The sequence below is a fragment of the Podarcis cretensis genome (assembly GCF_951804945.1).
Source record: "Podarcis cretensis genome assembly, chromosome: 1".
Classification (NCBI taxonomy): domain Eukaryota; kingdom Metazoa; phylum Chordata; class Lepidosauria; order Squamata; family Lacertidae; genus Podarcis; species Podarcis cretensis.
In genome coordinates this window covers 6,254,305-6,279,014 of record NC_137170.1, presented here as the reverse complement: position 1 = coordinate 6,279,014, position 24,710 = coordinate 6,254,305, and the positions used below count along the sequence as shown (strand labels likewise).

General features: G+C 44.4%; 1 protein-coding gene across 4 annotated transcripts in view; it reads left to right on the top strand.

Annotated features, from left to right (window-relative positions):
- Window positions 1-13,463, top strand: part of WDHD1 (WD repeat and HMG-box DNA binding protein 1) — a 37,017-nt gene extending 23,554 nt beyond the window's left edge. For 3 of the 4 annotated variants that reach the window (XM_079985400.1, XM_079985399.1, XM_079985401.1), the window contains exons 17-27: window positions 217-373; window positions 2,380-2,494; window positions 3,872-4,003; window positions 5,401-5,621; window positions 7,000-7,133; window positions 7,547-7,588; window positions 8,639-8,691; window positions 8,806-8,964; window positions 10,717-10,847; window positions 11,069-11,204; window positions 12,437-13,463. In XM_079985400.1, coding sequence (XP_079841526.1) covers window positions 217-373; window positions 2,380-2,494; window positions 3,872-4,003; window positions 5,401-5,621; window positions 7,000-7,133; window positions 7,547-7,588; window positions 8,639-8,691; window positions 8,806-8,964; window positions 10,717-10,847; window positions 11,069-11,204; window positions 12,437-12,640 — 1,484 coding nt within the window. In that variant the 3' untranslated portion in view covers window positions 12,641-13,463. The remainder of the gene's footprint in view (window positions 1-216; window positions 374-2,379; window positions 2,495-3,871; window positions 4,004-5,400; window positions 5,622-6,999; window positions 7,134-7,546; window positions 7,589-8,638; window positions 8,692-8,805; window positions 8,965-10,716; window positions 10,848-11,068; window positions 11,205-12,436) is intronic. The other variant, XM_079985402.1, reaches the window with a different exon arrangement.
- Window positions 13,464-24,710: the final 11,247 nt, after the last annotated feature.

Genomic DNA, 24,710 nt, shown 5'->3' with positions numbered 1-24,710 from the left:
AAACTGAATTTCAACAACTTAGTTACTACAGACTACCAGAAGGTGGGGCTATTTCCAAAGTTAACAGCCCCTGATTCTCTTCAAAATGTGCCATACTTTTTTTATTCAGTAAGGCAGAGAGGACTGCTGCACTTAACATCCTACCTGTAGCTCATGCGTCTGCTTCAGAGAGAACCCTCAAAACAACACTGTGTGTGTGTGTTCCTGATTTTGTAGGTACCCCTTGTTATGCGGATTCTGAGGGTGTCGTGCGCATGCTGAACCGAGGACTTGGTAATACCTGGACCCCGGTCTGTGACACAAGGGAGCACTGTAAAGGAAAGTCAGATCACTACTGGATTGTGGGCATTCATGAAAACCCACAGCAGCTCAGGTAGGAAGTTAGAGTTTGCATGGTTATACAACAGAAAAGCACGTGAATATTCAGGTGGTTTTGTCCAAAGCCACCTGTCCGTTTATCCTCTGCTGCTGTCTGTCTACAACTTCTCCACTGCTGCCTGCTTAGTCCAGACCCCTGCAGCCTAAATTTCTTGGGTGGGAAGAGGTCTGTGTGGAGCTGCTAGCAATGAAAGCGTCTCTTCCCCTTTAAACGGCTAGCTGTGCAACTAAGGCTGCCCTTAATTGACTTGCTTTGGTTTAATTTTTGCTACCTTTCCAAAGTGAGCTGTCCCCAGAGCAGCTTCTAACAGCAGCTAGCTAACAAAGCATAATAAATTTAAGTAAAACAAAAACCGCAACAGTTTGGTAGGCGGAATAAATTCACTATTACAGAAGAAATAATCGAGACCTTCAGAGTGAAAATACAGTTAACAAACAAGCTCCAGCTGCTGGAGAAGCAGGTCTCACTGCACCAGGCCACTCTTGCCTTCAGTGATGATCTATAATGAAATGAAAAAGGTATTTAAATATACCTTCCAGAAGAAACCAAAGGCCTTTCTCCTGGGCATGGTCGGCCAACTGGTGCGAAGGGAGGATAGAACCTTTTTTATGTACGCTACTACAGCAGCAAGAATACTCATCGCAAAGTATTGGAAGACACAAGAACTACCCACCCGAGAGAATGGCAGACGAAAGTGATGGGCTATATGGAATTGGCTGAGATGACTGGCAGAATCCGGGACCAAGGAGAAGAGTCGGTGGAAGAAGATTGGAAAAAAATTTAAAGCATATCTTCAAAAATATTGTAAAATTAAGGAATGTTAGAAAGATGTTGGAAAAGAAAATTAGGTGGTTTTGGTAGAAATAATATAAAGGATTAAGTAAAAATGAGTTGATGAACTTGATGAAAGAGAGGACGTTAAATTATAATATAATAAATTACTTAAATGAAAATAAGGTTGGAAGGATTTGCTGAAATAACGATTTGAACTAGAATACAAAATTGGGAGGTGAGGGGAGGTCAAGGAAATAAGTAAAGGAAGAAAGTTATGTAAAGGTCTAATCAGTTCTTTTTATATTTTTAAGTGAATGTATTTTTCATTTTTATTTTTATTTTATTTTTCTTTCTTTGTTGTTGTTGTATTCTTTCTTTGTATTTTGTACTGTTCTTTTTTCCTTTTTGTAACTTTTAAACTCTGAATAAATATTTTATTTTTTTAAAAAAAGGTATTGTCACAACTACCATCACCTTAGGGCTGCCCTGAATCTCCCCTTTTGCTGCAGACTCCCTGCAGATATAGAGCGCAGCTGTACATGGTTGCTTTACTTTTATCTTTTTCTTCCAATGGTTGCGTTATTTCCCCCTGATAAAGCTAAGCTTAGGCTCACTGCAGCCACTCAGGGAGGCATCTTGCTCTTATCTGTGGACTTGGCCAATTGTACAGAAACGGCATGTTCTTCTGCTTCCCCCATCGAGTCATTCATTTCTAGGGAAACTAATGAAAAGCCCCAGGATACATCTGGGTTGATGAATGCAAGTCACAGTCATTGTGGTTTTCCTTCCTCTTCCAAGAAAGAAAAAGACAGAAAGTGTGTTATTTAAATACAGGGTTTCTCTTTATGTGTGTTTTTTAAAAAATTAATCACCTAGGAGAGTGAGTGAATGCAGGATTTGATTGTAATAGTGTAATTGAATGGGGCTAAAATTGTAGATTTAGCAAATGCTTTTTTGGAGTTTTGTTCTACTCTTTTTGTAATGTGTTACTTTTTTAAATAAAAACTAACGCATGCCATTTTTCTCCCCTCTGATGTGGGAGAGTACGGAAACTGCCTCTCCCTGACCTGTAGACTGAAGTGGTAAAATGCAAGAAAAGCTGTACCTTTTATTTATTGTGCTGTGAGTGCATGAATTTCTCCTTTAGACAGAGCCTACTCGGCGGGGGGTGGGGGGAGACACAGCTTTTAGGTGTGCATCTTAATTCTGTGCTTCCCTCCTTGCAGGTGCATCCCTTGTAAAGGAGCCCGTTTCCCCGCTACCCTTCCCCGTCCTGCAGTAGCAGTGCTGCCGTTCAAGCTTCCTTTTTGTCAGACAGCAACAGATAAGGGCCAGATGGAGGTAGGGAAAGTCAACATTGGTTTGGTTTGCTGGCTGTCTTGCATCGCTGCCCTCTTGACATGTGTCTCCAGATTATTAAAGCAGCCCTCGCAGCGTGTATGTAGTCAGAACTTGGGATTTGGTCCGTAGATCCATATTGGAAAAGGGGGTTTGTTAACAACGACAGTGTTATTAATGAAAGCAACATTATAGTTGTTCGTTATTTATTGCACTTTTCACCCTTCGTACGTTTGGATCCCAGGTGAAAAATAATAACCGCATAAAACACATACGTCATATGATAAATATTAACATAAAAACCGATTGCGGTCATAGACAAATTCCTTGCAGCAGCCACACATAACAAATGCTGGACTCAAAATAATACCAAGCACCAAAAACTGAAGGGAAAACAATATATCTTTATTTGGAGCCGGAAGACTGAAGACCTAAATAAGGGATTGCAGTTTGCTTCCTTTTCTCAGACCCATTTTGTATGGTTTTTGCTTTGTCTGTATTGCATGGAAGTGGAGCACGTGAGTTCCTTGAGTAGTTTATCTGACACGTTGTTTAATATAAAACACCTCTGATGCAAATTATCTCTGTTGTGAAGAAAAGCACTGCAGAACCCCTTGGTCTTATCTGTGGGGCTCGTCAGAAACATTTGTTGAATTCATGTTTAAATTGCATGTATTGACCAGAAAATGTGCAGAAGCTCTGCCCGTAGTTGAATATGTGTGTTTGCATTCATTCATTCATTTACTACACCACTGTGTTGTAAAAACCCTCAAAGCGGTTTACATGCATTGCATGTGGAGGGCATGCATTTGTGTGCTTGTTTATTGTAAGTACTAGAGCAATTTGTGTGCTTGTTTATTGTAAGTACTAGAGGAACGGCTAAGGGAGCTGGGCATGTTTAGCCTGGAGAAGAGGAGGTTAAGGGGTGATATGATAGCCATGTTCAAATATATAAAAGGATGTCACATAGAGGAGGGAGAAAGGTTGTTTTCTGCTGCTCCAGAGAAGCGGACACGGAGCAATGGATCCAAACTACAAGAAAGAAGATTCCACCTAAACATTAGGAAGAACTTCCTGACAGTAAGAGCTGTTTGACAGTGGAATTTGCTGCCAAGGAGTGTGGTGGAGTCTCCTTCTTTGGAGGTCTTTAAGCAGAGGCTTGACAACCATATGTCAGGAGTGCTCTGATGGTGTTTCCTGCTTGGCAGGGGGTTGGACTCGATGGCCCTTGTGGTCTCTTCCAACTCTATGATTCTATGATCTCAGGACCTTGTTAAATTCCTGCAAATATCAGGACCTACAAATGGTCCTGATTAAACAGCAACGTGTTGAACTGTGTTTCTCTCCCCCCCCCCCCTTTCTTTTTCCTGCATGCTTCAGGAGCAATTTTGGCGCTCTGTCTTGTTTCACCGCTACCTGGACTACTTATCCCAAAATGGATATGAACACGATGAAAGTGTGAAAAGCCAGGCAACCCAAGAACAGCAGAATCTCTTGATGAAAATGTTTGCAGTAAGTGAGGGAGGTTCTCAATTCAAAAAGCAACTACAGCTCTTGAAGCATTTTGATGTCACGCTGCTTAGCAAAATAGCATTATTTCTTTGCAGCTTGGGAATTTGGTTGTGACCCTTTATTAACCCCTGAAACATACAAAGGGTGTTTAGGCTTGAGCACGCACTATTGCAAGATCTAGCTTGCCAAGAAGGCTGATCGCTGAAGAATTGATGCTTTTGAATTCTGGTGCTGGAGGAGACTCTTGAGAGTCCCATGGACTGCAAGAAGATCAAACCTCTCCATTCTGAAGGAAATCAGCCCTGAGTGCTCACTGGAAGGACAGATCCTGAAGCTGAGGCTCCAAGACTTTGGCCACCTCATGAGAAGAGAAGACTCCCTGGAAAAGACCCTGATGCTGGGAAAGATGGAGGGCACAAGGAGAAGAGTACGACAGAGGATGAGATGGTGGGACAGTGTTCTCGAAGCTAGCAGCATGAGTTTGACCAAACTGCGGGAGGCAGTGGAAGAGAGGAGTGCCTGGCGTGCTTTGGTCCAGGAAGTCACGAAGAGTCAGACACGACTAAATGACTAAACAACAACAACAACAACAGCTTGCCAACACACATTGTGTGGTCTGAGCGTGGGTAGATAACGCAGATCTGCTTAATCAACACACCAATCTTGTGGCTGGGCAGTGCCAACACCTTTGCTACTCCCAGGCTGCTGCAAAGTCCCAGGTGGGCTGGCTGTGACTGTAGCCACAGCTGCTGCAGTGGGTGGAACCAGAGGTGTCAGGGATGGGGGCAAGGCACAGCGCAAACTATGTGGAATGGGAGGAGAATGGAGAAGGGTAAGAAGGGGCTGGATCAGAGAGGAAGAATGTACCTGGGGGCTTAATGTGTGAGTAGCTAATGCCTAAGAGCAGGAGGCTTTTAAGAGAGGAGCGTTGCTGAGCCAGGAGAAAGCTATGCCAAGAGAGGAAAGTGACATGACAACTGCCCCACCCTTTGCTGGTGAAGCCTCAGTAAACTAACCCCAATACGCCATAGTTCCTTGGTCTGCAGTGTCATAGCCCCAGAACTTTGCACTGCCCATTACTGTCTTGTCTCCTGTACAGTTTTAAAATGTTGAGGTCTACTTCCTAAATTAACAGTTTTCAAAGGCAGGGTAACTCCAGTAGCAGGCTGGTTCCCACCAAAGTTACTGCTTTTTAAAAGAATGACCACAGGCGCGCAGCAAAACCTGATAAAATGCTTCCGGATTTCCCGCTTTCGCATCCCGAAGTTTATGTAACCAGAGGGTTACTTAACCAGAGGTACTACTGTATAGCTTTTGTTCTCTTGAATTTACAAGAGAACCTTCCCTTCCTAAACACCACGGGACTTTGTTTCTCTTTTCCCCTTTCGTACAAATAGCTTTCCTGTACCCTGGAACGCGAGTTTCGCTGCATGGAACTTGCAGAGCTTATGACTCAGAATGCCAGGAGCTTAGCTATCAAGTACGCCTCTCGCTCTCGGAGGCTGAATCTCGCCCAGCGGCTCAGTGAACTGGCAGCAGAGAGAGCAGCTGAGTTGGCAGCTGCTGAAGAGAACGGCATGGAGGAGGAAGAGGATTTCCAAAATCATCTGAATGCTGGGTAAGAAGAAATTCCAGAATGACACTACAGTTGGCAGACTTTTGCAGTGAAGGAGTTGCAGGGACCTCATTCATCACGTAGGCGTGTACTAGTGGCACATAGTGAGTGTGGGTATTTGTGTGGCTTCCAGTCCCATATTCTATCTGCCAGAGCCAGAGGTTTGATGGTGTTCCTTCCCTGTCAGTATCGTGGATAATGGGGAGCCTTTATACTGGTGCTCAACCCCTGGACTGAAACAATGCTTAAAAAGGGAACAGGCACCATTTGAGAGCCACCGTAGTGTACTGGTTAAGAGTGGTGGACTCATAATCTGGTGAACCGGGTTCGCTTCCCCACTTTTCCACATGCATCTCCGCTCCTCCACATGCAGCTGCTGGGTGACCTTGGGCTAGTCACACTTCTCTGAAGTCTCTCAGCCCCACTCACCTCACAGAGTGTTTGTTGGGGGGGAGGAAGGGAAAGGAGATTGTTAGCCGCTTTGAGACTCCTTAGGGTAGTGATAAAGCGGGATATCAAATCCAAACTCCTCCTCCTCCTCCTCCTCCTCTTCTTCTTCCTCTTCCTCCTCCTCCTCTTCTTCTTCTTCTTCTTCTATGAGGAACAAATTTTCTATAAAAAGTGAGATACAGCCATCTTTTTATGGCTTGAAATTGATTCTTGCGGAGCCTGGGATGTTTCACAGACTGGGGATGTTCTGGAAGCAAGAGTTAAGCTTATCTTTCTCTCCTAGGACAGAATAGCATTTTAAGTGTAAAGGTTTGAAGACAGAAGATACACACACAGATACACACCCACCCAAACACACACACATTTAGAAAGGGCCTGAATATAACTCTTAACCCATTGTCTGCACACTTTCCTCCTTTCTCACATGAATTTTCTTCACTATTCACCACCGTCCTTAATTGTAGATAAGGGTTGCGTGTTGGCAGTGACCTTCGTTAGAGTGTACTTTTAACCAGAGACTTGTTAGCTCTAGGACAGCCCGTTAAGGTGCTGTGCAACATGTTACTGTTCTTTATATTTTCCCTGTATCCTCTCCCTCCTTTTAGACCCCTCAGAGTGATTGATACCTTCTTCCAACCACACACACTTAGTTTCATCAGTGGTACAGCACTGTCTATTCCTAGCCCTTCACTGAGTTTAGCAGAAGTTTGGTGATTCATTTATTTTACTGCCAGGGTGTGTAGTTATCGTCTTCTTTTTACCTAGGTATGCAGTTTTAAGGTATTTTCTAGCATGTGACCTAAATCAGTTGTTGTTTTAATCTTACTAATGGCCCAGTGTATTACATGTGTGGCAGCTGCCTCTTATCTATCTGTTTATCTAAATATCTAACTAAATGAGTAGACTGCTGAGTTCATTTATCTGCTTTCAGTTACAGTAGCACCCCCACAGAATCAGGTCAGGCCCGGATCAGAAACCTTCAACGTCAGCAAAGTATGGAGACCTACGAGGAAGAGGAGGAGAAGGAGGAGGAGGAGGAAGGCACATCTGAAGTGACAAAACCTAGTAAGACTGACAGATGCACACAAGTATTCAGGGCAGAAGGCTGTATAGTTGTCATATTTCCCAAATCCTGAGGACGGGTTGTTGATAAGAGCAGACAAATAATGCATGACAGGCTCCACAAAGAACAACTATTTTCTGGGGTTTATTTTTCTTGGTTCATTTTCCTTTTCAAGGAAGGAAAAGCTTGCTTCTCCTTTCCCTCAGTAATCATTGTAGCAAGTAGGGTCTGTCTTCTGTCTTTTCTAGCTTTTAGCATTTTGTAGCTCACTTACCATCTATTTTGCTTAGCTGATGTTCTTAACTAGGACTATAATACAGCACTTATTCAGGGTTAACCTGGAAGATGCCTCAAATTTCACTCCTCTTCTCATGTTTGCACTTACATATACACCATTTGTCATATCTTTCTGAAGGACCTCCGCCAATCTCTGAAAAGGTGTCTACTCCCAAATCTGGTGAGTCAAAATTATTATTATTTTCTAGGCAAAGAAAAGATATTAATGGTTGTGCCTGTTTGTGCAACTTTTGATGTCAGCTGCCCAACTGCAGTTCCTCTCCTTTTGTCAAACAGCATGCTTGCATCCCTTAATTCTGATGTAATAAATTGGAACAGTTCCTCTCCAGCTCCCACTGTGCACCCCAAATCAGCTATGAGGAGTTGGGGGATTGTGTGGGGCATGGGGAGAGGTGGCTTCAGGCAAACCTCATTTTATTGCGTTTTGCTTTTTTTGTGGTTCGTGGATATTGCTCCTTACCAGGACATGGGTGCCACTTCAGGCAGCCCAGCCAGGGTAAGGAAGCTCCCCGCTGCTGCCCCTCTTCCCGCCATGGGAGTAGACTATGGCTGGAGCTGGGTTTTATTGCAATATTAGCTTTATTGTGATGGTCTGGAACCGAACCTGCAATATCTCTGAGGTATGCTTATAATGAGGGACGCAGGTGGCGCTGTGGGTTAAACCACAGAGCCTAGGACTTGCCGATCAGAAGGCCGGCGGTTCGAATCCCCGTGACGGGGTGATCTCCCATTGTTTGGTCCCTGCTCCTGCCAACCTAGCAGTTCGAAAGCACAACAAAGTGCAAGTAGATAAATACGTACTGCTCCAGCGGGAAGGTAAATGGCGTTTCCGTGTGCTGCTCTGGTTCGCCAGAAGTGGCTTAGTCATGCTGGCCACATGACCCAGAAGCTGTCTGCAGACAAACGCCGGCTCCCTCCGCCTATAGAGTGAGATGAGCGCGCAACCCCAGAGTCGGTCACGACTGGACCTAATGGTGAGGGGTCCCTTTACCTTTACCTTATGCTTATAAATGGAATCCCATGTGTACAGCATTGAATACTACCCTAAAAATAAAGAACACATAACATTAATTAATAAAGCACTTCTGTATACGCAGGCCCACTTAACTATTGTAAATGAAAACAATTAGTTCCTTTTCCCAGAAGGCATACACAGTGTTTTCTAAAGGTTTTCATTGGTGTTCTTCTCCCCTATTGCTTCTCTCTCCAGTAACAAAAGCTGCAGTTGTGTCCAGCAGTCAAAAGCGAGTCAATCCCTTCAAGGTGAGAATTTGGTGATTTTAGTTCACTTCAAATTTTAAGTAAAATGTGTGAAGATTGTCAGAAATCCTGAGCGATGGAAAGTAAGGGTTTTTTAAAAATGTTTTGCTCCACTAGGTATCCAGTAGCCAAAAGGATCAGCTGGTTCAGCTGGCTAATATCATAGACAACATGACCAAACAAGGCAAGAAAAATTCCATGCCAAACAGCCGAGTTGCTTCAAACAAGAAGAGTCCAGTTATAAAACCGCTGGTTCCTAAGCCGAAGTCAAAGCAGGTGAGATTCATGTTGACTTACAGTCGTACCTTGGAAGTTGTGGAAGCCCCATCGTATGTTCAGGTTTCAAAGAATGTTCACAAACTGGAACACTCACTTCGGGTTTGTGGTGTTTGGGAGCCAAAATGTCTGAGTACCAAAGTGTTCAGGATCCAAGGTACGATTGTATTGGGGTGGAGCTCAGCTAATTCATTGTTGTCAGCTCATATCAAGTGCAAGAAATGTTGTACCCTAAGTGAGGGCTGTAAGATCAAGCATGAAGGTCAGTTTGTGAGATGAGGAAGTGAGGTGAAGAAACACAGAGTGAGCGCCACTGAAGGGCCACAAAATAGGGCCACCCCCACCTCTTCTTTTGTGTCCTTTATCAGGCTTGTAAGACCACAGAGCCTAGGACTTGCTGATCAGAAGGTCAGCGGTTCAAATCCCCGCAACAGGGTGAGCTCTGATTGTTGGGTCCCTGCTCCTGCCAACCTAGCAGTTCGAAAGCACGTCAAAGTGCAAGTAGATAAATAGGTACTGCTCTGGCGGGAAGGTAAACAACGTTTCCGTGCGCAGCTCTGGTTTGCCAGAAACGGCTTAGTCATGCTGGCCACATGACCCGGAAGCTGTACGCCGGCTCCCTCGGCCAATAAAGCGAGATGAGTGCCGCAACCCCAGAGTCGGCCACGACTGGACCTAATGGTCAGGGGTCCCTTTACCTTTACCTTTAAGATCTTTAATACTTTTTTTCATCATACTAGTAGCATACTAGTGAATTTATTGGGAATACTGGGTGATGCACAAGACTAGATTACAGTGGTGCTTCGCAAGACGAAAAGAATCCGTTCCGCGATTCTCTTCGTCTAGTGGTTTTTTCGTCTTGCGAAGCAAGCCCATTGACGGCTTAGCGCTATTAGCGGTTTAGCGGGTTTTAGCGGCTTAGCGGATAAGCGGCTTAGAAAAAGGGGGGGGAAAGGAAAAAAAACCACAGGAACTCGCAAGACATTTTCGTCTTGCGAAGCAAGCCCATAGGAAATTTGTTTTGCAAAGCACCTCCAAAACGGAAAACTCTTTCGTCTAGCGAGTTTTCCGTCTTGCGAGGCGTTCGTCTTGCGGGGCACCACTGTATTGCATTTTCTCTTAAGGGCACACATTTTACCTGTTTTGCTTCTGAATTGTTGTTAGGTGTTGCTTGTTGGCACTGAAGAAGATTTTCATACCTGAAATTTGTTGGGCTCATCTCAAAAAACTGTTTTCCAGCCACTTGTTGAGGGTTAGGTTTATTGTTGTGGTGCACCATTCATAAATAACAATATGCACATGATAGAAAAGTGAACACTGAACAGTCAAGAGTTGTTACTTTATCTCAAGATGTATACAATTTTTTGTTGGTTGTTTGACAGCATTTTTTTTAAGTGGGTAAAAAACGATGTTGCGTGGTCAAAAAAGCAAAGACCCTGGCATGCCTATTGTTTTGTTTTTCAATACAAAGAAACAGTAAGTAGGTGAAGATAAGATAAAATACATACATACAAACAATAAATGCACACACACACACAAAGCAAAAGAAATGCTATCTCACTAACTTCTTCTGTTGTAGTTAATAATGCATTGAAAACTGTGGACTGGGAGAAAAAATTATCTATAAAGACACCCTTTTCAAGGGAAATGTTTTAACATCAAGAGATGGGCGCCCAGAGTATTTTACGGCCTGAAATGCATAAGTAATACACGTTCACTGTGAATTTTTGAAACCTGTATCTAATTGTATAGGCTGCAGCAGCTGCATTTTTCCAACCCCGAACACCTAGTACTGAAAAGAAGAACATAGACGAGAGAGGGGGAACTGAAGCACCCCCACCTGAACCACCTCAAACTCCAACTGAGAGCAGTGACAATAAAAGGTCAGTGTCCCAGTGGGGCAGTCCCAGTCTTTCCCATTGCCATTGTGGGGTGGCTAATCCAGAAAGCTCCCCGGGCATTCCAAAAGTTCAGCTGCAGAACATTTCAGAATCCCTTTCTTCTCCTCCTCCTTCAGCTGCAGAACATTTCAGAATCCCTTTCTTCTCCTCCTCCTCCTCCTCCTCCTCCTCTTCTTCTTCTTCTTCTTCTTCCTTTTTTCAAGGCCAAAGACTGGGTTCCAGATGTGGCTAGACGAGAACAGAAGCTGCATTGGGGCAGATAATCCTCATTTTGAAGAAACTGAGATAATAAAAGAAGGCATGAGTCGATTCAGAAATCTGTCTGCAGAAGAAAGGATGGTAATGGAGTTCCCTCATGGAATGTTTTACTTCTGTTCATTTGCTTCTTCTATAGAAATCCTTCCCCCCACCCCCACCCCCGTTTCCTTTCCCCGTTCCTGGGTTCTGCTGCTTTTCCATTGCCTGCTCCAACATTGTTACCATGCCCCAGAATGAATGAACTTTGAGGTAGCTGCGTGAAGCATGAATCTGCACGTTTGGCACAGTATGGCCTATGTTGTGCCACGCCAGGTGTGTAGAAGCTCAGGCGCTCCAGATGTTGCTGAACTACAACTCCCATCAGCCCCTGCAGGCATGGGGGTGGGGTAGCTAATGTCACAGAAGACGTAATTGGGATTCAATGTGACTTTAGGAGAATGGAGAACTGGGCCTACACTAACCAAATGAATTTCAGTAGGGACAACTGTAAGGCATGAAGAACCAGCTACACAAATAAAAGATGGGGGACACCTGGCTTGCCACTAGTAAATGTGAAAAGCATCTCGGGGTCTTAGCAGACCACAAGCTTAACATGAGTCAACAGTGTGAAATCACCCAGGGAGCTTTCATAGTAGAGATTTGAACCTGTGTCTCTCCAGGTCTAGTTCAGTGCTAATCACTACAACATGCTAACTATAATATTTGCACTGCACCCCCTGATCAACATCTCCCCATCTTTGCTGCAGTTGGAAATCTGGTCTAGGGGTGATGCCTTGAGAGGAGCCAGGATAATAATAATAATAATAATAATTTATTATTTATACCCCGCCCATCTGGCTGGGCCTCCCCAGCCACTCTGGGCGGCTTCCATAGAAACCAAAAATACAGTAAAATATCACACGTTAAAAACTTCCCTGAACAGGGCTGCCTTAAGATGTCTTCTGAATGTCAGGTAGTTGTTTATCGCTTTGACATCTGCTGGAAGGGCGTTCCACAGGGCGGGCGCCACTACAGAGAAGGCCCTCTGCCTGGTTCCCTGTAGCTTTGCTTCTTGCAATGAGGGAACAGCCAGAAGGCCCTCGGCGCTGGACCTCAGCGTCCGGGCAGAATGATGGGGGTGGAGATGCTCCTTCAGGTATACTGGACTGAGGATGCAGCAGCCAGGCTCTTCTGATCTTATTTTGTTAGGATTCAGTGCTGGTGAAGAAGTATCCCATTCCACAGAATTCAGTGACACTGCACTTTACCTCTGAATAGCTGAATAATGGCAAATCCCTGCTACATTAGTTAATTGGTTTCCTCCCCTTCCCTAGGTCTGGACCGAGAAAGCCAAAGGAAAAGAAGCTGGCGATTCGTCGGAAGGGAAAAAGCGGAAGCGCTTGGAAGTTGTTAACAGTGATGGGCAAGAAAGCCAAGGGAAAAAATCAAAGGAGGACACAAGCTCGGTCACAAAACCCAGTTCCATTCAGGAGTCTGCCATCGCAAAGCTATCAGCATTTGCCTTCAAGCAGAGATAAACCAGCCTGTGCTTTTCTTGTGGGTTAACTTTAACCTATTGTTTGAACCAGCCTCCAAACAGGTGTTGCCCTTTTTATGTCATGCCACACATTTAGTTGGTCCCAGTAAGCCAAATCCAGATATTCCTGGCATGAGACCTGTTATTTCAATAGTGCGCCGTGTTTCCTTTGGGACTGCACCATGGCGGTAGAAAGCAGATATGGCCAAGGAGAAAAGGCAGAGAGTCTGTTCCATAGATGTCCACTGTTCCCGCTTGACACTGTTCTTCTGACCTTCTGTTTTCCACTACTTCTTTGTTGCTTTTCCTTTTTAAGTTACAGAATGTGTGAAAGCCTTTGTTAGGGTCTGGCACTTTGGGGGTTTGCCTGTCTTGCAGCAACAGCCTTGTGAGCTTTTGACTTGACTCAACGTGTGCTGGTAGATGAGCAGAGAACAGTGGAGCCATTCAACCCATTTCCCACCCAGCCATGTTGAAGAAGAATCATTCACCCCACACCCATCTGGTTTGTGTAATTTCCCCCCTGATCTACGTAGGAAAGGAATGTAGGAGAGACTTGTCTCTTAGGCCGGTGTAGCTAGCGCAGTGCCCTCAAAATGTTGCTGGACTCCCTATTGGCCCCATCCAGCCTAGCCAGTGATCGTGGATGATGGGTGTTGTAGTCCAACAACTTCTGGAGGGCATCACATTAAATACTCCTGCCTTAGGCATATGGGCATCATTAGGTATGTCTGAGTTCTGCATAGCAAATGTTTTTCTTCCAAATGCTGGAATTTTGGTATTTTTATGTAATGGTTCTACTAAATAAAGTGGTGACATTTGTATATCTTCTTCTTGTTGTTGTTTAGTCGATTAGTCATGTCCGACGCTTCATGACCCACTGGACCAGAGCACCCAGGCACTCCTGTCTTCCACTGCCTCCCGCAGTTTGGTCAACTTATGCTGGTAGCTTTGAGAACACTGTCCAACCACCTCGTCCTCTGTCGTCCCCTTCTCCTTGTGCCCTCCATCTTTCCCAACATCAGGGTCTTTTCCAGGGAGTCTTCTCTTCTCATGAGGTGGCCAAAGTCTTGGAGCCTCAGCTTCAGGATCTGTCCTTCCAGTGAGCACTCAGGGCTGATTTCCTTAAGAATGGATAGATTTGATCTCCTTGCAGTTCATGGGACTCTTGAGTCTCCTCCAGCACCATAGTTCAAAAGCATTGATTCTTCGGTGATCAGCCTTCTTTATAGGTCCAGCTCTCACTTCCATACATCACTACTGGGAAAACCATAGCTTTAACTATATGGACCTTTGTTGGCAAGGTGATGTCTCTGCTTTTTAAGATGCTGTCTTGTATATCTTAGTTGATGAATACTTTGTTTTCACTCATCTCAGATGCTAGTTTTATATTTGGGTAGGTCTGTTTTGTCCACTCCAACTTAACTGATGAGAGAAGAAATCCTTCTCCCCTCCCCTCATATGTCAGTTCAGCTCCCAGTAATTTGGAGCCCTGGAGAGGAAGGACTGTGAGCCTACAGAACAGGAATGGGCAGCTTGTGCCCCTCTAAATAGTGCTGGACTCCCAACTCCCATCTGTTTTCTGTTTTGCAGGAGCAGATGGAAGTTTGCATTGTGCCAGGAGTGCAACACTGTATTTTATCAGTAAATAAAAACTGATAAGTTTATACAGTACTGTATAAGTACTGTATAAACTTATCAGTTTTTATTTACTGATAAAATAACTCTGCAAGGCGAAACCGGAGAAGAAGAAGGTCTGCGCAGCTTGGCTTGGAGCGTGCCGGACCACTGGGGCTAATTGGGGCCATAAAGCAATTAGCTGGCCAGTGCAATTAAGATCTTATCAGATCTTCACACCATCATCCCTAGGTCCCTTGGCTGTGCTAGCTGGGGCTGCTGGGAGTTGGCGTCTAACAACATCTGGAGGGACATGGCCTTCCCATCCCTGTGAAATAGGGCATAACCACTTTTAACCTTGCTACAGCCAAGTTAGTGATAGCCAAAGAAGCAGTTATCACAGCCATTGTTATAGTAAACTCTGGTTGGACGGAATAAATTCACTAATTCATCGGAAGGATATTGTGATCTAAGTATGAAATTGAATAATTGATCGAAGGATAACAGGGCCCCGAGATAAATGAGCAAAGAGATGCAGGAGCACGACTGTCCTTAATTGCAAATCAAAAGACTGTCCATTTGGAGAGGGCTGCAATTTTAAGAAAGCAAGGGGACGGTTTGCTAGTCTTAATGGACTGAATAAAAATGGACTGTGAGCCAGGGGTGTCTAGTTCGGAGCTCAGGCATTCAGCAAATGGCTTGCCTAAGGTTGCCAATCTCTGCATCTGTAGCCCTTTCATTTTGGAATTTAAAAATATGCTGAACTGCCTTGCAGGGCTACCTTAAAGATTACAGAGGCAGGTTATGTAGAAAAGCTCTTAAGGTGCTTCATACATGATAAAGTCTGGTTGTGAATCCAGTGACCAGAGGAGGAATGACCAAGCCCCTATTGTTTGCCTTCAGCATCTGATAACCCAAGGTATGCTTCTTCTGAGTATGAAAGTTCTGTATATTGTTTGGGTCTATTCTTGGATATTAGCCATCTTATCCATGAAGCCAAGCTCCATGCGGAAATTCAGCATTCACCCAGGTTTTAGGGGTGCAGATTCTCTGACCCACACCCTCCCGATAGCTGCACTTTGAGTTTTTAAACCACTGGGGTTGCTTCCATGTTAACATCTTTTTTTTGGAATCTGCCGTCATTTGTTCACTTGTTTTTTATGAAACATCCAGACGATGCTGTCAGTCTGCTCCACTCTGGGGTTTGCATTCCTTATCTGGACCTGTGATTGAATGCTGATGCTTTTCTGTAAGCAGTGAGATTTAGTTCTTCTCTATCTGTGCCTAGGTAAAGGTAAAGGGACCCCTGACCAGTAGGTCCAGTTGTGACCGACTCTGGGGTTGCGGTGCTCATCTCGCTTTATTGGCCGAGGGAGCTGGCGTACAGCTTCCAGGTCATGTGGCCAGCATGACTAAGCCGCTTCTGGCGAACCAGAGCAGCGCACAGAAATGCTGTTTACCTTCCCGCCAAAGCGGTACCTGTTTATCTACTTGCACTTTGCCGTGCTTTCGAACTGCTAGGTTGGCAGGAGCTGGGACAGAGAAACGGGAGCTCACCCTGTCGCGGGGATTCGAACCACCGACCTTCTGATCAACAAGTCCTAGGCTCTGTGGTTTAACCCACAGCGCCACTCGCGTCCTTAATCTGTGCCTATGATGAAACGCTAAAAGCAGGACTGCCAGATATGTGCAACTTGGCTAATTGACTGCTTTCACCACCTCATTGTGAGTTACATCTGGGGGATAAGTGAAGAGTTTCCCAATAATTAGCCTCTTTTAATTACCCCAGTGTTCATTTCTGTTTCCAAGAGGGAGCCTTTAATGACTGCTCAATTAAAGCTCCCCACCCCAGACAAACCAACAGGCAGCATTGAAACAGACTTAACCTGCAAACAAGATTATAATTAATTCTAGCGAGGAACTTAGCTGCATGCAGTTTCCATAATTGTGAGCAACTATTATGGAAGGATCTTGGCCATGGCGAAGAACATAAAAATGTATTGCGTTTAGTGCTGTGTGGAAGTCCTGTTTTAATTCAGCTTCCATCTAATTGCTGATAAGCAATACCCCTGCATAGAATATTGGAGTTGATGGGATCTCAAAAGGTCATCCAGCCGAAGCAGAGAGGCCTCTGCTGCAGCATTCCTGAAAGGTGGAATCCCAGTCTGGAAGTCCACTTCTTTCCAAGTTTGCTGCATTGTCTAGCTGACACCCCTTCAGATATCTGAAGGATGTTTATCCTGTCACATTTAAATTGCATTTTCTCTTGGCTAAACAACTCTCTTAAGATTTCCTCCCAGGAAGCTCCCTTACCACATTCTTCCCTGGACGCTAGAGGATTCCAGCATGCAAATAAACCTAAGCTTTTTCATGGAGGGCAGGGCAGGGAGAGGACATTGCATTATCTGAAGCTCACTGTTTGGCTTTGCAGATGTGTTGAAATCTGGGGACATGGCCTTCTGTTTACTGATTAAACAAGATGTAATACCTGGCCTTAGGGCAGCCTTTGCCCTGACCCTAGGCTCAATAGTTTATCTGTTACAACATACCATCCTTGCCGTGGATCACAAAGCTGGAGAAATTGATTACACGCACTGAAAAAAAAGTTAGAAGTAAAGAATGTGGAGACTCGCGTCAAGCAGCATAACATACAGAAGAAGAAGAGTTTGGATTTGATATCCCGCTTTATCACTACCCTAAGGAGTCTCAAAGTGGCTAACAATCTCCTTTCCCTTAGCAATCTTAGCAAACAGGTGATGCACAGTGTTCTGGGTATCTTTTACGGAAAGGTCCTTGCTGGTGGTAGCACCGCATCTATGAAATAGCCTCCCAAGAAAGACTGACCTAGTGTCTTCTCTATGATCTTCTCAGCCCTGGAGAACATTGACCCAGGCCTTTTTCTTTGGGTGGAGCACAGGCAGAAGTGCCGTGGTTCATCTGCATCAGCCCAACCGGACACCTTCATCTGCCCCAGCTGCAACAAAACATGTCTCTCCCATATCGGTCTCTACAGCCACAGCAGGTGCTGCAACTCTTCAATGATTTGACTTCTTCCCCAAAGGTGCACTCCTCCACTGTCTCCCAAGACAGACGGATGCCAACCAACAGTTACAAAGCACTTAACGGTTTCTATATTTTGGAAAGCTCTCTGTCTCCACGCTGTATTCAGACACCTCTTAAGGTACTATAGCCAAATTTGGAGATTGCGGAGCAGGATTCGGTCTATGGACACCATTGGGTGCCATTTTGAACCAAGATGGCAGACCAAACCTTTCGAAACAACACTGATTAGGACACCTAAAATATTGTAACTGTCATGTTCCTGAGTCACACCATTGGCGCATCTATTCCAAAGCAGATGTTCTGCCACTGAGATACATTCCTACCCCATAGTTATGGCTGAGGGTGGCACCCATAATTTCTGCAACAATTTTGCTACACAAAATTATCTTCGGCTCATTGTGAAGGGACTCCTCTGAAATTATTGGGGAGAAAGGAGAGTCCTCGGGAGAACAATAGGCTTATAAAAATTGAGACTTTAGTTTGGGGGGGAAATGATGATGGAGAGAGGCTACCTTACGACATGGAAGCAGATTAAGAAAGACCTGGACACCTGGAGCAGAGTGAAACTCTCGTGGATGGGAAGGATGGCGGCAATAAAAATGAACTTCCTTCCAAGAATGCTGTTTTTGTTTCAAAACATCCCCGTGATCAGAGGCTCTAAAGTGTTTACAGATTGGCAAAAAACTCTTTCGAAATTCATATGGCAAGGAAAAAGGCCAAGAATTAGATTCAAACTTCTTACAGACCGGAAAGAAAGAGGGGGATTCTCGGTACCCAACCTAAAATTATATTTTGAGGCAGCCTGCCTTTGCTGGATCAAAGATTGGATTAATTTGGAAAATACGGACTTATTAGACCTCGAGGGGTTCGACAATAGGTTTGGCTGGCACGCCTACTTATGGCAAAATAAAGAAAAAGTACATAAAGGGTTTTCTAGTCATATTATTAGGGGGCTGCTATATGAAGTGTGGGAGAAGAATAAAAAACTCCTTGAATGGAAAACACCCTGGTGGTTATCACCAATTGATATTTCAGTGATTAAAAAAACCAATATGGAAGGAAAAAGGTTTACTTATGAAGACCTACTAATAAGATCAGAAAGTGGATGGAGGATGAGAACATGAGGAGCTGAAAGAGAAATTAACAAGCTGGTTACAATTCCATCAAATAAACGCAATATGGACAGAACATAAAAAAGTAGGGATGAATGAGAAGAAATCCAAATTTCAGATAGAAATAATAGAGGGTAAATCCAAATTATTATCTAAAATGTATGATATACTATTAGAATGGGACACCAAAGATGAGGAAATAAAGGAAGTTATGACAAGATGGGCAATGGATCTGGGATATAATATAGAGTATGATAAGTGGCTGAATTTATGGACTAGCGGAATGAAATTCACGGCATGTGTAACACTAAGGGAAAATTTAGAAAAGATGATGTACAGGTGGTACATTACCCCAGCAAAGCTAGGGAAAATGTACAGGACAGGAAGTAAGTTTTGCTGGAAGTGTAAAACTAAAGAAGGTAATTTTTTTCACATGTGGTGGACATGCAACGAAATGAAGAAATACTGGGAATATATTTACAATGAGTTAAAAAAAATATTTAAATATACATTTCCCAAAAGACCAGAGGCCTTTCTTCTGGGAATAATTGGGGACGAAATTAAAAAAGAAGATAAGACATTATTCCAGTATACTACAGCTGCCGCTAGATTATTAATTGCCCAAAATTGGAAAAGCCAAAGTATCCCACCAATTAGTGATTGGCAAACAAAGTTATTCGAATTTGTAGAACTTGCAAAAATGACACAAAAAATTAGAAACCAAAAAAATACAAAGTTTATTAATGACTGGAATAAATTTATGATTTATATTGAAGGGAATTATAAGAACCTAAAAACTATAGCATGACTGATATAGACCTTACGATGTGCAAATCATTATAATCATCAACTGCAGGAGAAATAAACTACTCATATTAAGAAGCCTGATACCGGGAGGGATGGAAGTCAATAGATGTGTAGAAGAATGATTAAAATACTTAAAGATATAAAGATATAAATGAGAAGACAAAGAAGCGTAACGGAAATTGATATTATTTATATGTTATGTTTTGATATTTATTTAGTTTTTTTCTGTGTTTTGGGGTTTTTTGCAACTGTGGTAACTGTTGATTTGTTTTTCTTTTTGGTGATTTAAGTGAAAATTAATAAAAAGAATTTAAAAAAAAAAAAGATGATGGAGAGAGGCTACAAACCTCACTGAATTACCGTACTTGCACATGTCATCACTTCATCCTTTGCACCACATACATTTCATACAGATCTCTTGTTTTGAGTAAAAATGCATTTAAAGTAGTTGAAATGTTGCAATATTTATGTTGTTTTCCTTCTCCTCTGGCTTCTGTAGACTTAAAAGAAATCTACAATATTTTCAAAATGTTCTTTGCAACCATCCTCTGGAGTAGAACTCTTTTCACCATGGTGATGATGATTAAATGAAGACTTTATAATAGTTTATAATTAACAAGGAAACAAAGATTCCTCAGGCTAAGGAAATGGGCTTCATCTTGTGTTGAAAGTTGCATGTGTCATTTTGCTGTTACAGCCCTGATGGTGATGGTGCTACCCACCCCTCCCCATTGGATCTTTGTTCTCTCTGGGATTCTGCAAACACCACCCCTGAGCACTGAGCTGCCCATTCTGTTTCCTCTTTTGTTTTGAATGATCTTCTTTGGCGATCACTCATAGCCAAGTAAGGTTGTCTTCCATGAACACGGTCTTAGCAGTGTGTCTGTAAGTGAGTGTGGAGGCCAGTTCTGGACCCACACATCCTTCCACAGTGGGGACATAGGTTTCCGGGCAGGAGTTCATTACAGAGAGGGTTTGCTAAGTGTGCCTTCCTCTTACTATGTTTCTCCCTTTTGTCCTGAGTTCGAGCATCTTCAAAGTCCATGACACCTTTGGTAAAGGCTGTTCTCCAATTGGAGCACTTGCAGGCCAGTGTTTCCCAGTTGTTGGTGTTTATACTACATTTTTTGAGGGATGCGGGTGGCGCTGTGCGTTAAACCACAGAGCCAAGGACTTGCCGATCAGAAGGTCGGCAGTTCAAATCCCTGGGACGGGGTGAGCTCCCGTTGCTCGGTCCCTGCTCCTGCCAACCAAGCAGTTCGAAAGCACATTAAATGCAAGTAGATAAATAGGTACCGCTCCAGCGGGAAGGTAAACGGCGTTTCCGTGCGCTGCTCTGGTTCGCCAGAAGCGGCTTAGTCATGCTGGCCACATGTCCTGGAAGCTGTTTGCCAGCTCCCTCGGCCAATAAAGCAAGATGAGCGCTGCAACCCCAGAGTCGGCCACGACTGGACCTAATGGTCAGGGGTCCTTATACTACATTTTTAAAGATTTGCATTGAGAGAGTCTTTAAACCTCTTTTCTTGACCACCAGCATTACGCTTTCCATGTTCGGAATAGAGTAGTTGCTTTGGAAGACGATAATCAGACATCTGCACAACATGACCAGTCCAACAAAGTTGATGTTGAGGAATCATTTCTTCGACACTGGTGATCTTTGCTTCTTCCAGTACACTGGCTTCACTCACAAGGATCATAGGAACGTGCAAGCCCATTCACCATGACAAGGTGATGATTCAGCGAGCGAGGTTTTGAATGATACCAGGTGCCCAAAAGGGACAAAGAGGAAATGAATCACCAAAGCGTATTTATGACATATTTTCCTTACCCAGGCCCTTATCTCCTCGACAACTAACAATTTCCTCCATTTCATTTGGCAGCAGGAATACTGACCACTGAGCTCACAGAGCTCTTCAGGGAGGGAAGAGGCAAAAAAAGCAGTGGAAAAAGCAAAACAAAAAACAAAGCACACAGACAAGATCAAAGTCTTCAAAAATAGTGGTGCTATCTGGTGAAATCTTCCTTCCTATTACAGTGCTGGAATAGGTTGAGAGGGTTAAACCTCACTCCCAGTGACAGCTACCAACCTAGATCTGGCTGAGGAGGGACATTGTGTGCCTGTCTCCATGGGAGAGAAAGTGTGTCTGCATCTATATCTGCACTATGTGGCCTTGCCAATCACTGATATGGAGCTCTCAGTAGGTTGGCAGTGAGGAAATGGCAGGTTTTCAGGGTCAAAAAGGTTGCCTGTGCCCAAGGCCAGATCAAAACATTTTGCTGCCTGCGTTGAATGACAAGATGGCACACACAAACACACATGCCCAGTTACACACAAAGTAGCCGACTAGACTAGCAATGGACTAGCAATAGCTCAGTATGGCAACAGCTCCCCAATTTTTCAGACAGGCATGTATTTCTCAGCCTTTCCTGGAGATGCTGAGATTGAGCCTGGAACCTTCCGCAGAGAAAGCAGATTGAACTGAAATTGAAATACTTTATTCAATCAATCACTCAATCTTTATTACGGTCCAGAGACCCAACAAATCGTTACAAAGCAATGCACAATTCAGACAGCCTACCTCCAGGTTAAACAAGCATCTTGTTCAGACTTAAAGATAGAGATCATTGGTTCTTGCAACCACCGATAAAAACTTTGAAATACTTTATTGTCACTTGCACAACTTGTATACAGTGAGATTACATGAGCACCCCCCACTCAGCCTTCTTAGTCTTAATTCCCCTCCTTTACTGATGCACACGCCCACCAAACCCAAAAGTCAGTTGCCCTGTTGTTATCTTTTCATTCAGCAGCCTAACAGCCCACGGATAGAAGCTGTTCTTTACCCTGTTGGCGTGACTAATCATGCTTCTATATCTTCTGCCTGAGGGCAGGAGATCAAGAAAGTGCCGGCCAGGGTGTGAATCATCCCTGAGAATTTTCCTCACTCTCCTGAGGCAACCTTCTTCTGCTATTTCTTCCAACGGATTCACGGGGCAGCCCATAATATCTTGTGCTGTATTCACCACCCTCTGTAGGCACTTCCTATCAGTTGATGTCAAACCAGCATACCACACAGACGGAGTCTCTGTTGGGCTTTCTTAACCACCTGGGTTGTATTGATTTTCCAAGTAATGGTCTTCACTGAGATTAACTCCTAGGAAGTTTGTTCATACCACTGAGCAACAGCCAGATGTGGGACAGGCCACATGATGTACACAGTGTTGTGTAGTGGCTAGAGTTTTGGACTAGGATCTGGGAGACCAGGCTTCGAATCCCCACTCAGCCAAGAAGCTCATTGGGTAACTTAGAGCCAGCCACTGCCTCTTGGAGAATCAGAGAATTGTAGGGCTGGGCTGCCACGGAGAAAAGGCAAGATACAAATGTGAAAATCTGTTCCTACCCTGATTCATTCCTATCTTTCAAGGTGTCCATTCCTCCAAGAAGACGCCAGGCCATTTTGCACTTGCTACGTTTATTATTACATGACCAGTGCATGCCTTTCTTCATCGGGAGGAAAACCCAAATGGTTTGATGGTGATATAAATGCAATCCCTTACAAGGAAGCGGCGTCTCTAGTGCCCGATATTACCCCAGCTGAAACAGACATGGCTTAAGTGAGCCTGTGGTTCACTCCCACTGGTATCTCCTTACAAGTTTTCAGGAAACATTTAGCATGTGCAGAAATAAACGACTTCCTGAGAGCTTCCTCCAGCCAGAGGGTAGAGGACTCAGTAGCCAATATTATGCATGCATGAATTTAATAATATGCATTGTACATATATTAAAAGCTGAGACACTCCCTGCCCACAGGTTCATTCTCTGGGGTATCTTAATCTATTTTCTATTTGTTTTATATGCTGTTTTTCTTCTTCTATGCCTGGGTAGTGTGCAAAGGAGGTTATCTCACTTTGCCGTTGCAGAACCCTGGGGCTCATGTTTGAACCCTTTTCTCCTCTGTGCACTAAGCCTTCCTGGAACCCCCCGCAAGGCACTTCATATGCATTATTCACTAACCCACACAACCATCCTGCAAGGCAGGCCATTATTATTATTCAACGTCTCTCTTTTCCCTGCTCTCTGGCTGTTATACTCACCTTCACTTCTCTGAGCAGGGAAAAAGCTCCTGGGACACAAGACTCACTTAGTCTGGGTTCCTCTGGAAGGAGGACGCTACTTACATTCCCCCCACAATTGGAACTTTTGAGGAATAAAGATTATTAATAGCTGATTGCACTGGAAAATGTTTTCATATCTGACTCGATTTAACACTGGGTAATATTGGTACCAGCATGAGTTTGGCCAAACTGCGGGAGGCAGTGGAAGACAGGAGTGCCTGGCATGCTCTGGTCCAGGGGGTCACAAAGAGTCGGACACGACTAAACAACAACAACAACAACAACAAATATCGGTACATTATTTATTGATGGACATTGGCTATTTTGCAATGAATTAATGTGTAACAACTAATGTTGTAAGACTCCTTCTTTAGAGGTTTCTAAGCAGAGGTTGTCTTTGTCCATGGAGTTTTCTTGGCAGGGATGCTGGAGTGGCTTGCAGGTTCCTGCTCCAGGTAGATCACGTTTGGTCAAAACTCTCCACTATGACCTGTCCATCTTGGGTGGCCCTGCATGGCCTAGCTCATAGCTTTTCTGAGTTATTCAGTCCCCTTCGCCATGACAAGGCAGTGATCCACTGGAAGGACAGATTGTGAAGTTGAGGCTTCAATACTTTGGCCACCTCCTGAGAAGAGAAGACTCCCTGGAAAATACCCTGATGTTGGGAAAGATGGAGGGCACAAGGAGAAGGGGACGACAGAGGACGAGATGGTTGGACAATGTTCTCGAAGCTACCAGCATGAGTTTGACCAAACTGCGGGAGGCAGTGGAAGACAGGAATGACTGGGGTGCTCTGGTCCAGGGGGTCACCAAGAGTCGGACACGACTAAACAACAACAACAAGCAGAGCTTGGATGTTCATCTGTCCTGGACACTTTAGCTGTAATTCCAAGAACATTACAGTGACTTTCAAAAAAACCCAAAACAAAACAAGAACGAAAGAGAATTGGATTCCACGCTGGTCATTTGGGTTTTTGCGATTTCACATTGTTTTGATGTTTTCATGATTTTATCGTACCCGTCGGCCAGGATATTATTTTTTTAAGAGTTGGCGGTGCGCAAAGATCCTTGTGAACCAAATAAAAGCCATCAGGCAGCCTCCTGCGACGACCCGGGCTTCTCCTGCGCTCCCCACGGCGACCCAGCCTCTCCCACTTCGACAGGGACCCCTCCGCGTCCCCGCTTGGCCCAGCCTGGGCTCCCCCGGCCGGCCGCCCGCCGCTACCCCCGCTTCCGCCCGTGGAGCTCGCCGGCCGCCTGATCCTCTTACAGGCTGCCAGGGCGGGTGACGCACGGGCAGGGGAGCCCAATAGGAGCTGCGCCGAAGCCTGGCGCGCTATAAAGTGGGGCGAGCCG